Here is an 18,622-nt window from a genome sequence, read left to right on the forward strand (position 1 = left end):
CGGGGCCCACGGCCGCCGCGTGGGCCGGCGGGGCACTCATTCCCCGAGGAACGGGCCATGTCCGCCAAGGCGAAAGACCCAGACTCGGGTGGCCGTCCGGTTTTCACCCGCATGGTTTGCCGACCTCCCATCCCCAGGCTGAGCCCTGCAATGCAGCGCGAGGCGGGCAGCCCCGTCCACACAGGAGTCACACTCAGGACGACTGAGGCACGAATCGGGATTCCACGTTGCTTTGCCGTCTGCCGGGGGGGGGGGGGTCGGGTGCTCACGTCTCTGAAGCCCCCGGAAGCCTGACCGTGCTGACTGTTTGATTCCCGAGCTCTGCGGAGACCCAGAATCTTCCAGGGAGGCGTGGAACGCCAGCACCGTGCCTTCGCTCTACTCGCCTGTTTCCAGGGCGGGCCACGGTGGAGACTCCCCCTACGTTGCGTTGCGTGATGCAGGCATCCGTGGTCAGGCCGCGACGCCGGGGATGCAGTCTTTCTCCGGGGTGTCGCTCCGCCCTTCCGCGTGGAAGTGAACGCGACCCACACACCTGCGTGTGTGAGCCTGTGATGACAACGGCGACAACCACGGGCACGGCCTCCTTCCCGGGGAGAGGGCCCGGAAAACTCAAGACTCTCACGGAGGTCCAGTTCCACACTCCACTCCACCCTTCCGGGCTGGCTTCTCCCTGCTGAAGACGCCCGCGGAGCCCCGAGAGCGGCTTCCAGTCCCCGCAGAATCCCTGGAGAGGCCCAGAGAGCCAGCCCCTGAAGCCCGCCCCCCGCCCCCTCCCCCCTCCCCCCACCCCACTCCCCACCCCACTCCCCACCTCCCGGGCTTCTCCGGCCCCACCCACACCCAGGCCACAGTGACCTGGGCCCTGTGGGTCCCGGCTTCCGAGGGCGAGGGCGGGCTGGCCCTGGGCTCCTCCTGCATTCCTGAAGGGGTGGAGCCTGTGGGCCTTTATAAGGGCCGCTGGCCGGCTGGGCCGGCCTCCTGGCTGGACCTGCTCGCCCTGCACAGGCCGACTGAGGGGCACGGGAGCCCGCCGGCCTCTCTCTGCCCGTGTCTGTCCGCGGAATTCCGGCCAGGTCTCCCCGCGATGGCTCTCCCGACACCTGGAGACGGCGCCCTCCCGGCGGAGGCCCGAGGACGAGGACGGCGAAGGAGACTCGTTTGGACCCCGAGCCAGAGGGAGGCCCTGCGAGCCTGCTTTGAGCGGAACCCGTACCCGGGCATCGCCACCAGGGAAGAGCTGGCCCGGGCCATCGGCATTCCGGAGCCCAGGGTCCAGATTTGGTTTCAGAACGAGAGATCACGCCAGCTGAGGCAGCACCGGCGGGAATCTCGGCCCTGGCCCGGGAAACGCGGCCCGCAAGAAGGCAGGCGAAAGCGGACCGCCGTCACCCGGTCCCAGACCGCCCTGCTCCTGCGAGCCTTCCAGCAGGATCGCTTTCCGGGCATCGCCACCCGGGAAGAACTGGCCAGAGAGACGGGCCTCCCGGAGTCCCGGATTCAGATTTGGTTTCAGAACCGGAGGGCCAGGCACCCAGGCCAGGGTGGCGGGGCACCGGCGCACGCAGGCGGCCTGTGCGACGCGGCCCCCGGCGGGTGTCTCCCCGCCCCCTCGCCGTTGGCCTTCGCCCACACCGGGGCGTGGGGAACGGGGCTTCCCGCGCCCCACGTGCCCTGCGCGCCCTGGACTCTCCCACCGGGGGCTTTCGCGAGCCAGGGAGCAGGGGCCGTCGCCCCGCTGCAGCCCGGCCAGGCCGCGCAGGCAGCGGGGATCCCCCATCCAGCCCCGGCAGGCGGGGATTGGGAACTTTCCTACGCTGCCCTGGCGACTCCGGAAGGGGCGCTCTCCCACCCTCAGACCCCCCGGGGGTGGCCTCCGCGCCCGAGCCAATGGCGGGGGGACCAGGACCCGCAGCACCACAGCCTGCCGGGCCCTTGCTCGGTGGGACAGCCCGGGCCCGCCGGAGCTGAGCCGCAGGGCCAGGGTGTGCTCGCGCCGCCCACGTCCCAGGGGAGTCCGTGGTGGGGCTGGGGCCAGGGGCCCCAGGTCGCCGGGGCGGCGTGGGAGCCCCAAATCGGGGCAGCTCCACCTCCGGGGCCCGCGCCCCGGGAGGCCTCCGCGGGGCAGGAGCAGATGCAAGCCGTCCGGGCGCCCTCCCCGCCGCTCCAGGAGCCTGGGCGCTCGTCTGCACTCCCCTCCAGCCTGCTGGATGAGCTCCTGGAGACCCCCGAGTTTCTGCAGCAGGCGCAACCTCTGCTAGAAACGGAGGCCCCGACGGAGCTGCAGGACGTGGGAGAGCCCGCTTGGCTGGAACCGCTACTCCTCAGCGAGGAGGAATACCGGGCTCTGCTGGAGGAGCTTTAGGACGCGGGGTTGGGACGGGATCGGGGGCGGGGCGGTGGCCTCCCTTTGGCGGTGGGCACCGGGCTCGGTGTGGAGAGGCCTGTTTTCCCTCCGGGCTGAGCAGCCTGGCATTCCTGCCTTCCGGGTCTGGGCGCGGCGGCGGCGGCGGCGGCGGCGGCCGGAGACTCCACACCGAGGAGAACTGAGCATCCCGGGGATTCCAGAGCCGGCCCAGGTTCCAGGAGGGGGGACCGTCTACTGCGCATGCGCGGGTGTGCGGGCAGCGGCCTAGGCTCTGGGAGCGGCCCCGGCAGAGCTCTCATGCTTTTCCACCACCCGACCCCCGCCCGATGCCCCACCCCACTCCCCAACGCGGCGCGCACACACACACCCACACACACGCACCCCCCGACACACCCACACAACCACACCCCCACACACCCAAACACACCACCCCCACCCCCACCCCCACCACGACCGCCAGCAGCACCACCGTGTTCTGCACTGGGCTGCTGGTTGGAGACCTCCATGCCCCGAAACACCGGGCCCGGGCAGCGTCCGGGCCTGCTCTCCCTCCGGCGGCTCGCCTCCTCTGTGCCTCCGCTCCACCGTCACTCGCCCACCCGTGCCCCTGCCGCCTTCCCCGCCGTCGGCATGGAGCACCTGGCGGCTACATGCACCCCCCAGATCCCACACAAACCCGGGATGCTGACCGCTCCAGGCGGGGGGAAGGCAGGCAGAGATGGAGAGATGAGAGCCAGACCTCGGGGGATGGACGCAGGAGGGACGTTGGAAGGGAGGGAGGGAGGGAGGGAGGGAGGGAGGGAGGGAGGGAGGGACGGATGGACGGAGAGAGGGAGGGAGTGGGGAACGGAGGGAAAGACGGAGCGACGGAGGGACGGGGGGGGGGGCGGGCGGGAGGGAGCAAGGGTCAGAGGGACTCCGGCAGGGAGGAAAAGCGGTCTCCGGCCTCCAGCAGCAACAGGGCCGCCCCTCCCCCACGCCCCCGCGCGCCGGGGGAAAAAAGGCGAGCGCCCAGCGCGGGCAGAGGGCGGGGCCCACGGCCGCCGCGTGGGCCGGCGGGGCACTCATTCCCCGAGGAACGGGCCATGTCCGCCAAGGCGAAAGACCCAGACTCGGGTGGCCGTCCGGTTTTCACCCGCATGGTTTGCCGACCTCCCATCCCCAGGCTGAGCCCTGCAATGCAGCGCGAGGCGGGCAGCCCCGTCCACACAGGAGTCACACTCAGGACGACTGAGGCACGAATCGGGATTCCACGTTGCTTTGCCGTCTGCCGGGGGGGGGGGGGGTCGGGTGCTCACGTCTCTGAAGCCCCCGGAAGCCTGACCGTGCTGACTGTTTGATTCCCGAGCTCTGCGGAGACCCAGAATCTTCCAGGGAGGCGTGGAACGCCAGCACCGTGCCTTCGCTCTACTCGCCTGTTTCCAGGGCGGGCCACGGTGGAGACTCCCCCTACGTTGCGTTGCGTGATGCAGGCATCCGTGGTCAGGCCGCGACGCCGGGGATGCAGTCTTTCTCCGGGGTGTCGCTCCGCCCTTCCGCGTGGAAGTGAACGCGACCCACACACCTGCGTGTGTGAGCCTGTGATGACAACGGCGACAACCACGGGCACGGCCTCCTTCCCGGGGAGAGGGCCCGGAAAACTCAAGACTCTCACGGAGGTCCAGTTCCACACTCCACTCCACCCTTCCGGGCTGGCTTCTCCCTGCTGAAGACGCCCGCGGAGCCCCGAGAGCGGCTTCCAGTCCCCGCAGAATCCCTGGAGAGGCCCAGAGAGCCAGCCCCTGAAGCCCGCCCCCCGCCCCCTCCCCCCTCCCCCCACCCCACTCCCCACCCCACTCCCCACCTCCCGGGCTTCTCCGGCCCCACCCACACCCAGGCCACAGTGACCTGGGCCCTGTGGGTCCCGGCTTCCGAGGGCGAGGGCGGGCTGGCCCTGGGCTCCTCCTGCATTCCTGAAGGGGTGGAGCCTGTGGGCCTTTATAAGGGCCGCTGGCCGGCTGGGCCGGCCTCCTGGCTGGACCTGCTCGCCCTGCACAGGCCGACTGAGGGGCACGGGAGCCCGCCGGCCTCTCTCTGCCCGTGTCTGTCCGCGGAATTCCGGCCAGGTCTCCCCGCGATGGCTCTCCCGACACCTGGAGACGGCGCCCTCCCGGCGGAGGCCCGAGGACGAGGACGGCGAAGGAGACTCGTTTGGACCCCGAGCCAGAGGGAGGCCCTGCGAGCCTGCTTTGAGCGGAACCCGTACCCGGGCATCGCCACCAGGGAAGAGCTGGCCCGGGCCATCGGCATTCCGGAGCCCAGGGTCCAGATTTGGTTTCAGAACGAGAGATCACGCCAGCTGAGGCAGCACCGGCGGGAATCTCGGCCCTGGCCCGGGAAACGCGGCCCGCAAGAAGGCAGGCGAAAGCGGACCGCCGTCACCCGGTCCCAGACCGCCCTGCTCCTGCGAGCCTTCCAGCAGGATCGCTTTCCGGGCATCGCCACCCGGGAAGAACTGGCCAGAGAGACGGGCCTCCCGGAGTCCCGGATTCAGATTTGGTTTCAGAACCGGAGGGCCAGGCACCCAGGCCAGGGTGGCGGGGCACCGGCGCACGCAGGCGGCCTGTGCGACGCGGCCCCCGGCGGGTGTCTCCCCGCCCCCTCGCCGTTGGCCTTCGCCCACACCGGGGCGTGGGGAACGGGGCTTCCCGCGCCCCACGTGCCCTGCGCGCCCTGGACTCTCCCACCGGGGGCTTTCGCGAGCCAGGGAGCAGGGGCCGTCGCCCCGCTGCAGCCCGGCCAGGCCGCGCAGGCAGCGGGGATCCCCCATCCAGCCCCGGCAGGCGGGGATTGGGAACTTTCCTACGCTGCCCTGGCGACTCCGGAAGGGGCGCTCTCCCACCCTCAGACCCCCCGGGGGTGGCCTCCGCGCCCGAGCCAATGGCGGGGGGACCAGGACCCGCAGCACCACAGCCTGCCGGGCCCTTGCTCGGTGGGACAGCCCGGGCCCGCCGGAGCTGAGCCGCAGGGCCAGGGTGTGCTCGCGCCGCCCACGTCCCAGGGGAGTCCGTGGTGGGGCTGGGGCCAGGGGCCCCAGGTCGCCGGGGCGGCGTGGGAGCCCCAAATCGGGGCAGCTCCACCTCCGGGGCCCGCGCCCCGGGAGGCCTCCGCGGGGCAGGAGCAGATGCAAGCCGTCCGGGCGCCCTCCCCGCCGCTCCAGGAGCCTGGGCGCTCGTCTGCACTCCCCTCCAGCCTGCTGGATGAGCTCCTGGAGACCCCCGAGTTTCTGCAGCAGGCGCAACCTCTGCTAGAAACGGAGGCCCCGACGGAGCTGCAGGACGTGGGAGAGCCCGCTTGGCTGGAACCGCTACTCCTCAGCGAGGAGGAATACCGGGCTCTGCTGGAGGAGCTTTAGGACGCGGGGTTGGGACGGGATCGGGGGCGGGGCGGTGGCCTCCCTTTGGCGGTGGGCACCGGGCTCGGTGTGGAGAGGCCTGTTTTCCCTCCGGGCTGAGCAGCCTGGCATTCCTGCCTTCCGGGTCTGGGCGCGGCGGCGGCGGCGGCGGCGGCGGCGGCCGGAGACTCCACACCGAGGAGAACTGAGCATCCCGGGGATTCCAGAGCCGGCCCAGGTTCCAGGAGGGGGGACCGTCTACTGCGCATGCGCGGGTGTGCGGGCAGCGGCCTAGGCTCTGGGAGCGGCCCCGGCAGAGCTCTCATGCTTTTCCACCACCCGACCCCCGCCCGATGCCCCACCCCACTCCCCAACGCGGCGCGCACACACACACCCACACACACGCACCCCCCGACACACCCACACAACCACACCCCCACACACCCAAACACACCACCCCCACCCCCACCCCCACCACGACCGCCAGCAGCACCACCGTGTTCTGCACTGGGCTGCTGGTTGGAGACCTCCATGCCCCGAAACACCGGGCCCGGGCAGCGTCCGGGCCTGCTCTCCCTCCGGCGGCTCGCCTCCTCTGTGCCTCCGCTCCACCGTCACTCGCCCACCCGTGCCCCTGCCGCCTTCCCCGCCGTCGGCATGGAGCACCTGGCGGCTACATGCACCCCCCAGATCCCACACAAACCCGGGATGCTGACCGCTCCAGGCGGGGGGAAGGCAGGCAGAGATGGAGAGATGAGAGCCAGACCTCGGGGGATGGACGCAGGAGGGACGTTGGAAGGGAGGGAGGGAGGGAGGGAGGGACGGAGGGACGGAGAGAGGGAGGGAGTGGGGAACGGAGGGAAAGACGGAGCGACGGAGGGACGGGGGGGGGGGCGGGCGGGAGGGAGCAAGGGTCAGAGGGACTCCGGCAGGGAGGAAAAGCGGTCTCCGGCCTCCAGCAGCAACAGGGCCGCCCCTCCCCCACGCCCCCGCGCGCCGGGGGAAAAAAGGCGAGCGCCCAGCGCGGGCAGAGGGCGGGGCCCACGGCCGCCGCGTGGGCCGGCGGGGCACTCATTCCCCGAGGAACGGGCCATGTCCGCCAAGGCGAAAGACCCAGACTCGGGTGGCCGTCCGGTTTTCACCCGCATGGTTTGCCGACCTCCCATCCCCAGGCTGAGCCCTGCAATGCAGCGCGAGGCGGGCAGCCCCGTCCACACAGGAGTCACACTCAGGACGACTGAGGCACGAATCGGGATTCCACGTTGCTTTGCCGTCTGCCGGGGGGGAGGGTCGGGTGCTCACGTCTCTGAAGCCCCCGGAAGCCTGACCGTGCTGACTGTTTGATTCCCGAGCTCTGCGGAGACCCAGAATCTTCCAGGGAGGCGTGGAACGCCAGCACCGTGCCTTCGCTCTACTCGCCTGTTTCCAGGGCGGGCCACGGTGGAGACTCCCCCTACGTTGCGTTGCGTGATGCAGGCATCCGTGGTCAGGCCGCGACGCCGGGGATGCAGTCTTTCTCCGGGGTGTCGCTCCGCCCTTCCGCGTGGAAGTGAACGCGACCCACACACCTGCGTGTGTGAGCCTGTGATGACAACGGCGACAACCACGGGCACGGCCTCCTTCCCGGGGAGAGGGCCCGGAAAACTCAAGACTCTCACGGAGGTCCAGTTCCACACTCCACTCCACCCTTCCGGGCTGGCTTCTCCCTGCTGAAGACGCCCGCGGAGCCCCGAGAGCGGCTTCCAGTCCCCGCAGAATCCCTGGAGAGGCCCAGAGAGCCAGCCCCTGAAGCCCGCCCCCCGCCCCCTCCCCCCTCCCCCCACCCCACTCCCCACCCCACTCCCCACCTCCCGGGCTTCTCCGGCCCCACCCACACCCAGGCCACAGTGACCTGGGCCCTGTGGGTCCCGGCTTCCGAGGGCGAGGGCGGGCTGGCCCTGGGCTCCTCCTGCATTCCTGAAGGGGTGGAGCCTGTGGGCCTTTATAAGGGCCGCTGGCCGGCTGGGCCGGCCTCCTGGCTGGACCTGCTCGCCCTGCACAGGCCGACTGAGGGGCACGGGAGCCCGCCGGCCTCTCTCTGCCCGTGTCTGTCCGCGGAATTCCGGCCAGGTCTCCCCGCGATGGCTCTCCCGACACCTGGAGACGGCGCCCTCCCGGCGGAGGCCCGAGGACGAGGACGGCGAAGGAGACTCGTTTGGACCCCGAGCCAGAGGGAGGCCCTGCGAGCCTGCTTTGAGCGGAACCCGTACCCGGGCATCGCCACCAGGGAAGAGCTGGCCCGGGCCATCGGCATTCCGGAGCCCAGGGTCCAGATTTGGTTTCAGAACGAGAGATCACGCCAGCTGAGGCAGCACCGGCGGGAATCTCGGCCCTGGCCCGGGAAACGCGGCCCGCAAGAAGGCAGGCGAAAGCGGACCGCCGTCACCCGGTCCCAGACCGCCCTGCTCCTGCGAGCCTTCCAGCAGGATCGCTTTCCGGGCATCGCCACCCGGGAAGAACTGGCCAGAGAGACGGGCCTCCCGGAGTCCCGGATTCAGATTTGGTTTCAGAACCGGAGGGCCAGGCACCCAGGCCAGGGTGGCGGGGCACCGGCGCACGCAGGCGGCCTGTGCGACGCGGCCCCCGGCGGGTGTCTCCCCGCCCCCTCGCCGTTGGCCTTCGCCCACACCGGGGCGTGGGGAACGGGGCTTCCCGCGCCCCACGTGCCCTGCGCGCCCTGGACTCTCCCACCGGGGGCTTTCGCGAGCCAGGGAGCAGGGGCCGTCGCCCCGCTGCAGCCCGGCCAGGCCGCGCAGGCAGCGGGGATCCCCCATCCAGCCCCGGCAGGCGGGGATTGGGAACTTTCCTACGCTGCCCTGGCGACTCCGGAAGGGGCGCTCTCCCACCCTCAGACCCCCCGGGGGTGGCCTCCGCGCCCGAGCCAATGGCGGGGGGACCAGGACCCGCAGCACCACAGCCTGCCGGGCCCTTGCTCGGTGGGACAGCCCGGGCCCGCCGGAGCTGAGCCGCAGGGCCAGGGTGTGCTCGCGCCGCCCACGTCCCAGGGGAGTCCGTGGTGGGGCTGGGGCCAGGGGCCCCAGGTCGCCGGGGCGGCGTGGGAGCCCCAAATCGGGGCAGCTCCACCTCCGGGGCCCGCGCCCCGGGAGGCCTCCGCGGGGCAGGAGCAGATGCAAGCCGTCCGGGCGCCCTCCCCGCCGCTCCAGGAGCCTGGGCGCTCGTCTGCACTCCCCTCCAGCCTGCTGGATGAGCTCCTGGAGACCCCCGAGTTTCTGCAGCAGGCGCAACCTCTGCTAGAAACGGAGGCCCCGACGGAGCTGCAGGACGTGGGAGAGCCCGCTTGGCTGGAACCGCTACTCCTCAGCGAGGAGGAATACCGGGCTCTGCTGGAGGAGCTTTAGGACGCGGGGTTGGGACGGGATCGGGGGCGGGGCGGTGGCCTCCCTTTGGCGGTGGGCACCGGGCTCGGTGTGGAGAGGCCTGTTTTCCCTCCGGGCTGAGCAGCCTGGCATTCCTGCCTTCCGGGTCTGGGCGCGGCGGCGGCGGCGGCGGCGGCGGCGGCCGGAGACTCCACACCGAGGAGAACTGAGCATCCCGGGGATTCCAGAGCCGGCCCAGGTTCCAGGAGGGGGGACCGTCTACTGCGCATGCGCGGGTGTGCGGGCAGCGGCCTAGGCTCTGGGAGCGGCCCCGGCAGAGCTCTCATGCTTTTCCACCACCCGACCCCCGCCCGATGCCCCACCCCACTCCCCAACGCGGCGCGCACACACACACCCACACACACGCACCCCCCGACACACCCACACAACCACACCCCCACACACCCAAACACACCACCCCCACCCCCACCCCCACCACGACCGCCAGCAGCACCACCGTGTTCTGCACTGGGCTGCTGGTTGGAGACCTCCATGCCCCGAAACACCGGGCCCGGGCAGCGTCCGGGCCTGCTCTCCCTCCGGCGGCTCGCCTCCTCTGTGCCTCCGCTCCACCGTCACTCGCCCACCCGTGCCCCTGCCGCCTTCCCCGCCGTCGGCATGGAGCACCTGGCGGCTACATGCACCCCCCAGATCCCACACAAACCCGGGATGCTGACCGCTCCAGGCGGGGGGAAGGCAGGCAGAGATGGAGAGATGAGAGCCAGACCTCGGGGGATGGACGCAGGAGGGACGTTGGAAGGGAGGGAGGGAGGGAGGGAGGGAGGGAGGGACGGAGAGAGGGAGGGAGTGGGGAACGGAGGGAAAGACGGAGCGACGGAGGGACGGGGGGGGGGGCGGGCGGGAGGGAGCAAGGGTCAGAGGGACTCCGGCAGGGAGGAAAAGCGGTCTCCGGCCTCCAGCAGCAACAGGGCCGCCCCTCCCCCACGCCCCCGCGCGCCGGGGGAAAAAAGGCGAGCGCCCAGCGCGGGCAGAGGGCGGGGCCCACGGCCGCCGCGTGGGCCGGCGGGGCACTCATTCCCCGAGGAACGGGCCATGTCCGCCAAGGCGAAAGACCCAGACTCGGGTGGCCGTCCGGTTTTCACCCGCATGGTTTGCCGACCTCCCATCCCCAGGCTGAGCCCTGCAATGCAGCGCGAGGCGGGCAGCCCCGTCCACACAGGAGTCACACTCAGGACGACTGAGGCACGAATCGGGATTCCACGTTGCTTTGCCGTCTGCCGGGGGGGGGGGGGTCGGGTGCTCACGTCTCTGAAGCCCCCGGAAGCCTGACCGTGCTGACTGTTTGATTCCCGAGCTCTGCGGAGACCCAGAATCTTCCAGGGAGGCGTGGAACGCCAGCACCGTGCCTTCGCTCTACTCGCCTGTTTCCAGGGCGGGCCACGGTGGAGACTCCCCCTACGTTGCGTTGCGTGATGCAGGCATCCGTGGTCAGGCCGCGACGCCGGGGATGCAGTCTTTCTCCGGGGTGTCGCTCCGCCCTTCCGCGTGGAAGTGAACGCGACCCACACACCTGCGTGTGTGAGCCTGTGATGACAACGGCGACAACCACGGGCACGGCCTCCTTCCCGGGGAGAGGGCCCGGAAAACTCAAGACTCTCACGGAGGTCCAGTTCCACACTCCACTCCACCCTTCCGGGCTGGCTTCTCCCTGCTGAAGACGCCCGCGGAGCCCCGAGAGCGGCTTCCAGTCCCCGCAGAATCCCTGGAGAGGCCCAGAGAGCCAGCCCCTGAAGCCCGCCCCCCGCCCCCTCCCCCCTCCCCCCACCCCACTCCCCACCCCACTCCCCACCTCCCGGGCTTCTCCGGCCCCACCCACACCCAGGCCACAGTGACCTGGGCCCTGTGGGTCCCGGCTTCCGAGGGCGAGGGCGGGCTGGCCCTGGGCTCCTCCTGCATTCCTGAAGGGGTGGAGCCTGTGGGCCTTTATAAGGGCCGCTGGCCGGCTGGGCCGGCCTCCTGGCTGGACCTGCTCGCCCTGCACAGGCCGACTGAGGGGCACGGGAGCCCGCCGGCCTCTCTCTGCCCGTGTCTGTCCGCGGAATTCCGGCCAGGTCTCCCCGCGATGGCTCTCCCGACACCTGGAGACGGCGCCCTCCCGGCGGAGGCCCGAGGACGAGGACGGCGAAGGAGACTCGTTTGGACCCCGAGCCAGAGGGAGGCCCTGCGAGCCTGCTTTGAGCGGAACCCGTACCCGGGCATCGCCACCAGGGAAGAGCTGGCCCGGGCCATCGGCATTCCGGAGCCCAGGGTCCAGATTTGGTTTCAGAACGAGAGATCACGCCAGCTGAGGCAGCACCGGCGGGAATCTCGGCCCTGGCCCGGGAAACGCGGCCCGCAAGAAGGCAGGCGAAAGCGGACCGCCGTCACCCGGTCCCAGACCGCCCTGCTCCTGCGAGCCTTCCAGCAGGATCGCTTTCCGGGCATCGCCACCCGGGAAGAACTGGCCAGAGAGACGGGCCTCCCGGAGTCCCGGATTCAGATTTGGTTTCAGAACCGGAGGGCCAGGCACCCAGGCCAGGGTGGCGGGGCACCGGCGCACGCAGGCGGCCTGTGCGACGCGGCCCCCGGCGGGTGTCTCCCCGCCCCCTCGCCGTTGGCCTTCGCCCACACCGGGGCGTGGGGAACGGGGCTTCCCGCGCCCCACGTGCCCTGCGCGCCCTGGACTCTCCCACCGGGGGCTTTCGCGAGCCAGGGAGCAGGGGCCGTCGCCCCGCTGCAGCCCGGCCAGGCCGCGCAGGCAGCGGGGATCCCCCATCCAGCCCCGGCAGGCGGGGATTGGGAACTTTCCTACGCTGCCCTGGCGACTCCGGAAGGGGCGCTCTCCCACCCTCAGACCCCCCGGGGGTGGCCTCCGCGCCCGAGCCAATGGCGGGGGGACCAGGACCCGCAGCACCACAGCCTGCCGGGCCCTTGCTCGGTGGGACAGCCCGGGCCCGCCGGAGCTGAGCCGCAGGGCCAGGGTGTGCTCGCGCCGCCCACGTCCCAGGGGAGTCCGTGGTGGGGCTGGGGCCAGGGGCCCCAGGTCGCCGGGGCGGCGTGGGAGCCCCAAATCGGGGCAGCTCCACCTCCGGGGCCCGCGCCCCGGGAGGCCTCCGCGGGGCAGGAGCAGATGCAAGCCGTCCGGGCGCCCTCCCCGCCGCTCCAGGAGCCTGGGCGCTCGTCTGCACTCCCCTCCAGCCTGCTGGATGAGCTCCTGGAGACCCCCGAGTTTCTGCAGCAGGCGCAACCTCTGCTAGAAACGGAGGCCCCGACGGAGCTGCAGGACGTGGGAGAGCCCGCTTGGCTGGAACCGCTACTCCTCAGCGAGGAGGAATACCGGGCTCTGCTGGAGGAGCTTTAGGACGCGGGGTTGGGACGGGATCGGGGGCGGGGCGGTGGCCTCCCTTTGGCGGTGGGCACCGGGCTCGGTGTGGAGAGGCCTGTTTTCCCTCCGGGCTGAGCAGCCTGGCATTCCTGCCTTCCGGGTCTGGGCGCGGCGGCGGCGGCGGCGGCGGCGGCGGCCGGAGACTCCACACCGAGGAGAACTGAGCATCCCGGGGATTCCAGAGCCGGCCCAGGTTCCAGGAGGGGGGACCGTCTACTGCGCATGCGCGGGTGTGCGGGCAGCGGCCTAGGCTCTGGGAGCGGCCCCGGCAGAGCTCTCATGCTTTTCCACCACCCGACCCCCGCCCGATGCCCCACCCCACTCCCCAACGCGGCGCGCACACACACACCCACACACACGCACCCCCCGACACACCCACACAACCACACCCCCACACACCCAAACACACCACCCCCACCCCCACCCCCACCACGACCGCCAGCAGCACCACCGTGTTCTGCACTGGGCTGCTGGTTGGAGACCTCCATGCCCCGAAACACCGGGCCCGGGCAGCGTCCGGGCCTGCTCTCCCTCCGGCGGCTCGCCTCCTCTGTGCCTCCGCTCCACCGTCACTCGCCCACCCGTGCCCCTGCCGCCTTCCCCGCCGTCGGCATGGAGCACCTGGCGGCTACATGCACCCCCCAGATCCCACACAAACCCGGGATGCTGACCGCTCCAGGCGGGGGGAAGGCAGGCAGAGATGGAGAGATGAGAGCCAGACCTCGGGGGATGGACGCAGGAGGGACGTTGGAAGGGAGGGAGGGAGGGAGGGAGGGAGGGAGGGACGGAGGGACGGAGAGAGGGAGGGAGTGGGGAACGGAGGGAAAGACGGAGCGACGGAGGGACGGGGGGGGGGGCGGGCGGGAGGGAGCAAGGGTCAGAGGGACTCCGGCAGGGAGGAAAAGCGGTCTCCGGCCTCCAGCAGCAACAGGGCCGCCCCTCCCCCACGCCCCCGCGCGCCGGGGGAAAAAAGGCGAGCGCCCAGCGCGGGCAGAGGGCGGGGCCCACGGCCGCCGCGTGGGCCGGCGGGGCACTCATTCCCCGAGGAACGGGCCATGTCCGCCAAGGCGAAAGACCCAGACTCGGGTGGCCGTCCGGTTTTCACCCGCATGGTTTGCCGACCTCCCATCCCCAGGCTGAGCCCTGCAATGCAGCGCGAGGCGGGCAGCCCCGTCCACACAGGAGTCACACTCAGGACGACTGAGGCACGAATCGGGATTCCACGTTGCTTTGCCGTCTGCCGGGGGGGGCGGGGTCGGGTGCTCACGTCTCTGAAGCCCCCGGAAGCCTGACCGTGCTGACTGTTTGATTCCCGAGCTCTGCGGAGACCCAGAATCTTCCAGGGAGGCGTGGAACGCCAGCACCGTGCCTTCGCTCTACTCGCCTGTTTCCAGGGCGGGCCACGGTGGAGACTCCCCCTACGTTGCGTTGCGTGATGCAGGCATCCGTGGTCAGGCCGCGACGCCGGGGATGCAGTCTTTCTCCGGGGTGTCGCTCCGCCCTTCCGCGTGGAAGTGAACGCGACCCACACACCTGCGTGTGTGAGCCTGTGATGACAACGGCGACAACCACGGGCACGGCCTCCTTCCCGGGGAGAGGGCCCGGAAAACTCAAGACTCTCACGGAGGTCCAGTTCCACACTCCACTCCACCCTTCCGGGCTGGCTTCTCCCTGCTGAAGACGCCCGCGGAGCCCCGAGAGCGGCTTCCAGTCCCCGCAGAATCCCTGGAGAGGCCCAGAGAGCCAGCCCCTGAAGCCCGCCCCCCGCCCCCTCCCCCCTCCCCCCACCCCACTCCCCACCCCACTCCCCACCTCCCGGGCTTCTCCGGCCCCACCCACACCCAGGCCACAGTGACCTGGGCCCTGTGGGTCCCGGCTTCCGAGGGCGAGGGCGGGCTGGCCCTGGGCTCCTCCTGCATTCCTGAAGGGGTGGAGCCTGTGGGCCTTTATAAGGGCCGCTGGCCGGCTGGGCCGGCCTCCTGGCTGGACCTGCTCGCCCTGCACAGGCCGACTGAGGGGCACGGGAGCCCGCCGGCCTCTCTCTGCCCGTGTCTGTCCGCGGAATTCCGGCCAGGTCTCCCCGCGATGGCTCTCCCGACACCTGGAGACGGCGCCCTCCCGGCGGAGGCCCGAGGACGAGGACGGCGAAGGAGACTCGTTTGGACCCCGAGCCAGAGGGAGGCCCTGCGAGCCTGCTTTGAGCGGAACCCGTACCCGGGCATCGCCACCAGGGAAGAGCTGGCCCGGGCCATCGGCATTCCGGAGCCCAGGGTCCAGATTTGGTTTCAGAACGAGAGATCACGCCAGCTGAGGCAGCACCGGCGGGAATCTCGGCCCTGGCCCGGGAAACGCGGCCCGCAAGAAGGCAGGCGAAAGCGGACCGCCGTCACCCGGTCCCAGACCGCCCTGCTCCTGCGAGCCTTCCAGCAGGATCGCTTTCCGGGCATCGCCACCCGGGAAGAACTGGCCAGAGAGACGGGCCTCCCGGAGTCCCGGATTCAGATTTGGTTTCAGAACCGGAGGGCCAGGCACCCAGGCCAGGGTGGCGGGGCACCGGCGCACGCAGGCGGCCTGTGCGACGCGGCCCCCGGCGGGTGTCTCCCCGCCCCCTCGCCGTTGGCCTTCGCCCACACCGGGGCGTGGGGAACGGGGCTTCCCGCGCCCCACGTGCCCTGCGCGCCCTGGACTCTCCCACCGGGGGCTTTCGCGAGCCAGGGAGCAGGGGCCGTCGCCCCGCTGCAGCCCGGCCAGGCCGCGCAGGCAGCGGGGATCCCCCATCCAGCCCCGGCAGGCGGGGATTGGGAACTTTCCTACGCTGCCCTGGCGACTCCGGAAGGGGCGCTCTCCCACCCTCAGACCCCCCGGGGGTGGCCTCCGCGCCCGAGCCAATGGCGGGGGGACCAGGACCCGCAGCACCACAGCCTGCCGGGCCCTTGCTCGGTGGGACAGCCCGGGCCCGCCGGAGCTGAGCCGCAGGGCCAGGGTGTGCTCGCGCCGCCCACGTCCCAGGGGAGTCCGTGGTGGGGCTGGGGCCAGGGGCCCCAGGTCGCCGGGGCGGCGTGGGAGCCCCAAATCGGGGCAGCTCCACCTCCGGGGCCCGCGCCCCGGGAGGCCTCCGCGGGGCAGGAGCAGATGCAAGCCGTCCGGGCGCCCTCCCCGCCGCTCCAGGAGCCTGGGCGCTCGTCTGCACTCCCCTCCAGCCTGCTGGATGAGCTCCTGGAGACCCCCGAGTTTCTGCAGCAGGCGCAACCTCTGCTAGAAACGGAGGCCCCGACGGAGCTGCAGGACGTGGGAGAGCCCGCTTGGCTGGAACCGCTACTCCTCAGCGAGGAGGAATACCGGGCTCTGCTGGAGGAGCTTTAGGACGCGGGGTTGGGACGGGATCGGGGGCGGGGCGGTGGCCTCCCTTTGGCGGTGGGCACCGGGCTCGGTGTGGAGAGGCCTGTTTTCCCTCCGGGCTGAGCAGCCTGGCATTCCTGCCTTCCGGGTCTGGGCGCGGCGGCGGCGGCGGCGGCGGCGGCGGCCGGAGACTCCACACCGAGGAGAACTGAGCATCCCGGGGATTCCAGAGCCGGCCCAGGTTCCAGGAGGGGGGACCGTCTACTGCGCATGCGCGGGTGTGCGGGCAGCGGCCTAGGCTCTGGGAGCGGCCCCGGCAGAGCTCTCATGCTTTTCCACCACCCGACCCCCGCCCGATGCCCCACCCCACTCCCCAACGCGGCGCGCACACACACACCCACACACACGCACCCCCCGACACACCCACACAACCACACCCCCACACACCCAAACACACCACCCCCACCCCCACCCCCACCACGACCGCCAGCAGCACCACCGTGTTCTGCACTGGGCTGCTGGTTGGAGACCTCCATGCCCCGAAACACCGGGCCCGGGCAGCGTCCGGGCCTGCTCTCCCTCCGGCGGCTCGCCTCCTCTGTGCCTCCGCTCCACCGTCACTCGCCCACCCGTGCCCCTGCCGCCTTCCCCGCCGTCGGCATGGAGCACCTGGCGGCTACATGCACCCCCCAGATCCCACACAAACCCGGGATGCTGACCGCTCCAGGCGGGGGGAAGGCAGGCAGAGATGGAGAGATGAGAGCCAGACCTCGGGGGATGGACGCAGGAGGGACGTTGGAAGGGAGGGAGGGAGGGAGGGAGGGAGGGAGGGACGGAGGGACGGAGGGACGGAGAGAGGGAGGGAGTGGGGAACGGAGGGAAAGACGGAGCGACGGAGGGACGGGGGGGGGGGCGGGCGGGAGGGAGCAAGGGTCAGAGGGACTCCGGCAGGGAGGAAAAGCGGTCTCCGGCCTCCAGCAGCAACAGGGCCGCCCCTCCCCCACGCCCCCGCGCGCCGGGGGAAAAAAGGCGAGCGCCCAGCGCGGGCAGAGGGCGGGGCCCACGGCCGCCGCGTGGGCCGGCGGGGCACTCATTCCCCGAGGAACGGGCCATGTCCGCCAAGGCGAAAGACCCAGACTCGGGTGGCCGTCCGGTTTTCACCCGCATGGTTTGCCGACCTCCCATCCCCAGGCTGAGCCCTGCAATGCAGCGCGAGGCGGGCAGCCCCGTCCACACAGGAGTCACACTCAGGACGACTGAGGCACGAATCGGGATTCCACGTTGCTTTGCCGTCTGCCGGGGGGGGCGGGGTCGGGTGCTCACGTCTCTGAAGCCCCCGGAAGCCTGACCGTGCTGACTGTTTGATTCCCGAGCTCTGCGGAGACCCAGAATCTTCCAGGGAGGCGTGGAACGCCAGCACCGTGCCTTCGCTCTACTCGCCTGTTTCCAGGGCGGGCCACGGTGGAGACTCCCCCTACGTTGCGTTGCGTGATGCAGGCATCCGTGGTCAGGCCGCGACGCCGGGGATGCAGTCTTTCTCCGGGGTGTCGCTCCGCCCTTCCGCGTGGAAGTGAACCACACCTGCGTGTGTGAGCCTGTGATGACAACGGCGACAACCACGGGCACGGCCTCCTTCCCGGGGAGAGGGCCCGGAAAACTCAAGACTCTCACGGAGGTCCAGTTCCACACTCCACTCCACCCTTCCGGGCTGGCTTCTCCCTGCTGAAGACGCCCGCGGAGCCCCGAGAGCGGCTTCCAGTCCCCGCAGAATCCCTGGAGAGGCCCAGAGAGCCAGCCCCTGAAGCCCGCCCCCCGCCCCCTCCCCCCTCCCCCCACCCCACTCCCCACCCCACTCCCCACCTCCCGGGCTTCTCCGGCCCCACCCACACCCAGGCCACAGTGACCTGGGCCCTGTGGGTCCCGGCTTCCGAGGGCGAGGGCGGGCTGGCCCTGGGCTCCTCCTGCATTCCTGAAGGGGTGGAGCCTGTGGGCCTTTATAAGGGCCGCTGGCCGGCTGGGCCGGCCTCCTGGCTGGACCTGCTCGCCCTGCACAGGCCGACTGAGGGGCACGGGAGCCCGCCGGCCTCTCTCTGCCCGTGTCTGTCCGCGGAATTCCGGCCAGGTCTCCCCGCGATGGCTCTCCCGACACCTGGAGACGGCGCCCTCCCGGCGGAGGCCCGAGGACGAGGACGGCGAAGGAGACTCGTTTGGACCCCGAGCCAGAGGGAGGCCCTGCGAGCCTGCTTTGAGCGGAACCCGTACCCGGGCATCGCCACCAGGGAAGAGCTGGCCCGGGCCATCGGCATTCCGGAGCCCAGGGTCCAGATTTGGTTTCAGAACGAGAGATCACGCCAGCTGAGGCAGCACCGGCGGGAATCTCGGCCCTGGCCCGGGAAACGCGGCCCGCAAGAAGGCAGGCGAAAGCGGACCGCCGTCACCCGGTCCCAGACCGCCCTGCTCCTGCGAGCCTTCCAGCAGGATCGCTTTCCGGGCATCGCCACCCGGGAAGAACTGGCCAGAGAGACGGGCCTCCCGGAGTCCCGGATTCAGATTTGGTTTCAGAACCGGAGGGCCAGGCACCCAGGCCAGGGTGGCGGGGCACCGGCGCACGCAGGCGGCCTGTGCGACGCGGCCCCCGGCGGGTGTCTCCCCGCCCCCTCGCCGTTGGCCTTCGCCCACACCGGGGCGTGGGGAACGGGGCTTCCCGCGCCCCACGTGCCCTGCGCGCCCTGGACTCTCCC

General features: G+C 71.4%; 6 protein-coding genes across 6 annotated transcripts; all 6 read left to right on the top strand.

Annotated features, from left to right (window-relative positions):
- The first annotated feature begins 1,087 nt into the window (after positions 1-1,087).
- LOC140709421 (double homeobox protein 4C-like) lies at positions 1,088-2,365 on the top strand. Its single transcript, XM_073008175.1, has one exon. It carries the CDS (start codon positions 1,088-1,090, stop codon positions 2,363-2,365), a length of 1,278 nt encoding a protein of 425 aa, XP_072864276.1.
- Positions 2,366-4,484: 2,119 nt separating this feature from the next.
- Positions 4,485-5,762, top strand: LOC140709422 (double homeobox protein 4C-like). The gene has a single exon (XM_073008176.1). The coding sequence runs from the start codon at positions 4,485-4,487 to the stop codon at positions 5,760-5,762; it is 1,278 nt and encodes a 425-aa protein (XP_072864277.1).
- A 2,099-nt stretch (positions 5,763-7,861) lies between these two features.
- LOC140709423 (double homeobox protein 4C-like) lies at positions 7,862-9,139 on the top strand. The gene has a single exon (XM_073008177.1). The coding sequence runs from the start codon at positions 7,862-7,864 to the stop codon at positions 9,137-9,139; it is 1,278 nt and encodes a 425-aa protein (XP_072864278.1).
- Positions 9,140-11,240: 2,101 nt separating this feature from the next.
- Positions 11,241-12,518, top strand: LOC140709424 (double homeobox protein 4C-like). The gene has a single exon (XM_073008178.1). The coding sequence runs from the start codon at positions 11,241-11,243 to the stop codon at positions 12,516-12,518; it is 1,278 nt and encodes a 425-aa protein (XP_072864279.1).
- A 2,109-nt stretch (positions 12,519-14,627) lies between these two features.
- On the top strand, positions 14,628-15,905 carry LOC140709425 (double homeobox protein 4C-like). The gene has a single exon (XM_073008179.1). The coding sequence runs from the start codon at positions 14,628-14,630 to the stop codon at positions 15,903-15,905; it is 1,278 nt and encodes a 425-aa protein (XP_072864280.1).
- Positions 15,906-17,954: 2,049 nt separating this feature from the next.
- Positions 17,955-18,568, top strand: LOC140709331 (double homeobox protein 4C-like; the record flags this gene model as incomplete). Its single annotated transcript, XM_073008035.1, has 1 exon — positions 17,955-18,568. A coding segment is annotated over exon 1 (554 nt), but the record flags the coding sequence as incomplete, so codon positions are not given.
- Between the last annotated feature and the right edge of the window lie 54 nt (positions 18,569-18,622).

The sequence above is a fragment of the Chlorocebus sabaeus genome, chromosome 20, assembly GCF_047675955.1.
Source record: "Chlorocebus sabaeus isolate Y175 chromosome 20, mChlSab1.0.hap1, whole genome shotgun sequence".
NCBI lineage: Eukaryota > Metazoa > Chordata > Mammalia > Primates > Cercopithecidae > Chlorocebus > Chlorocebus sabaeus.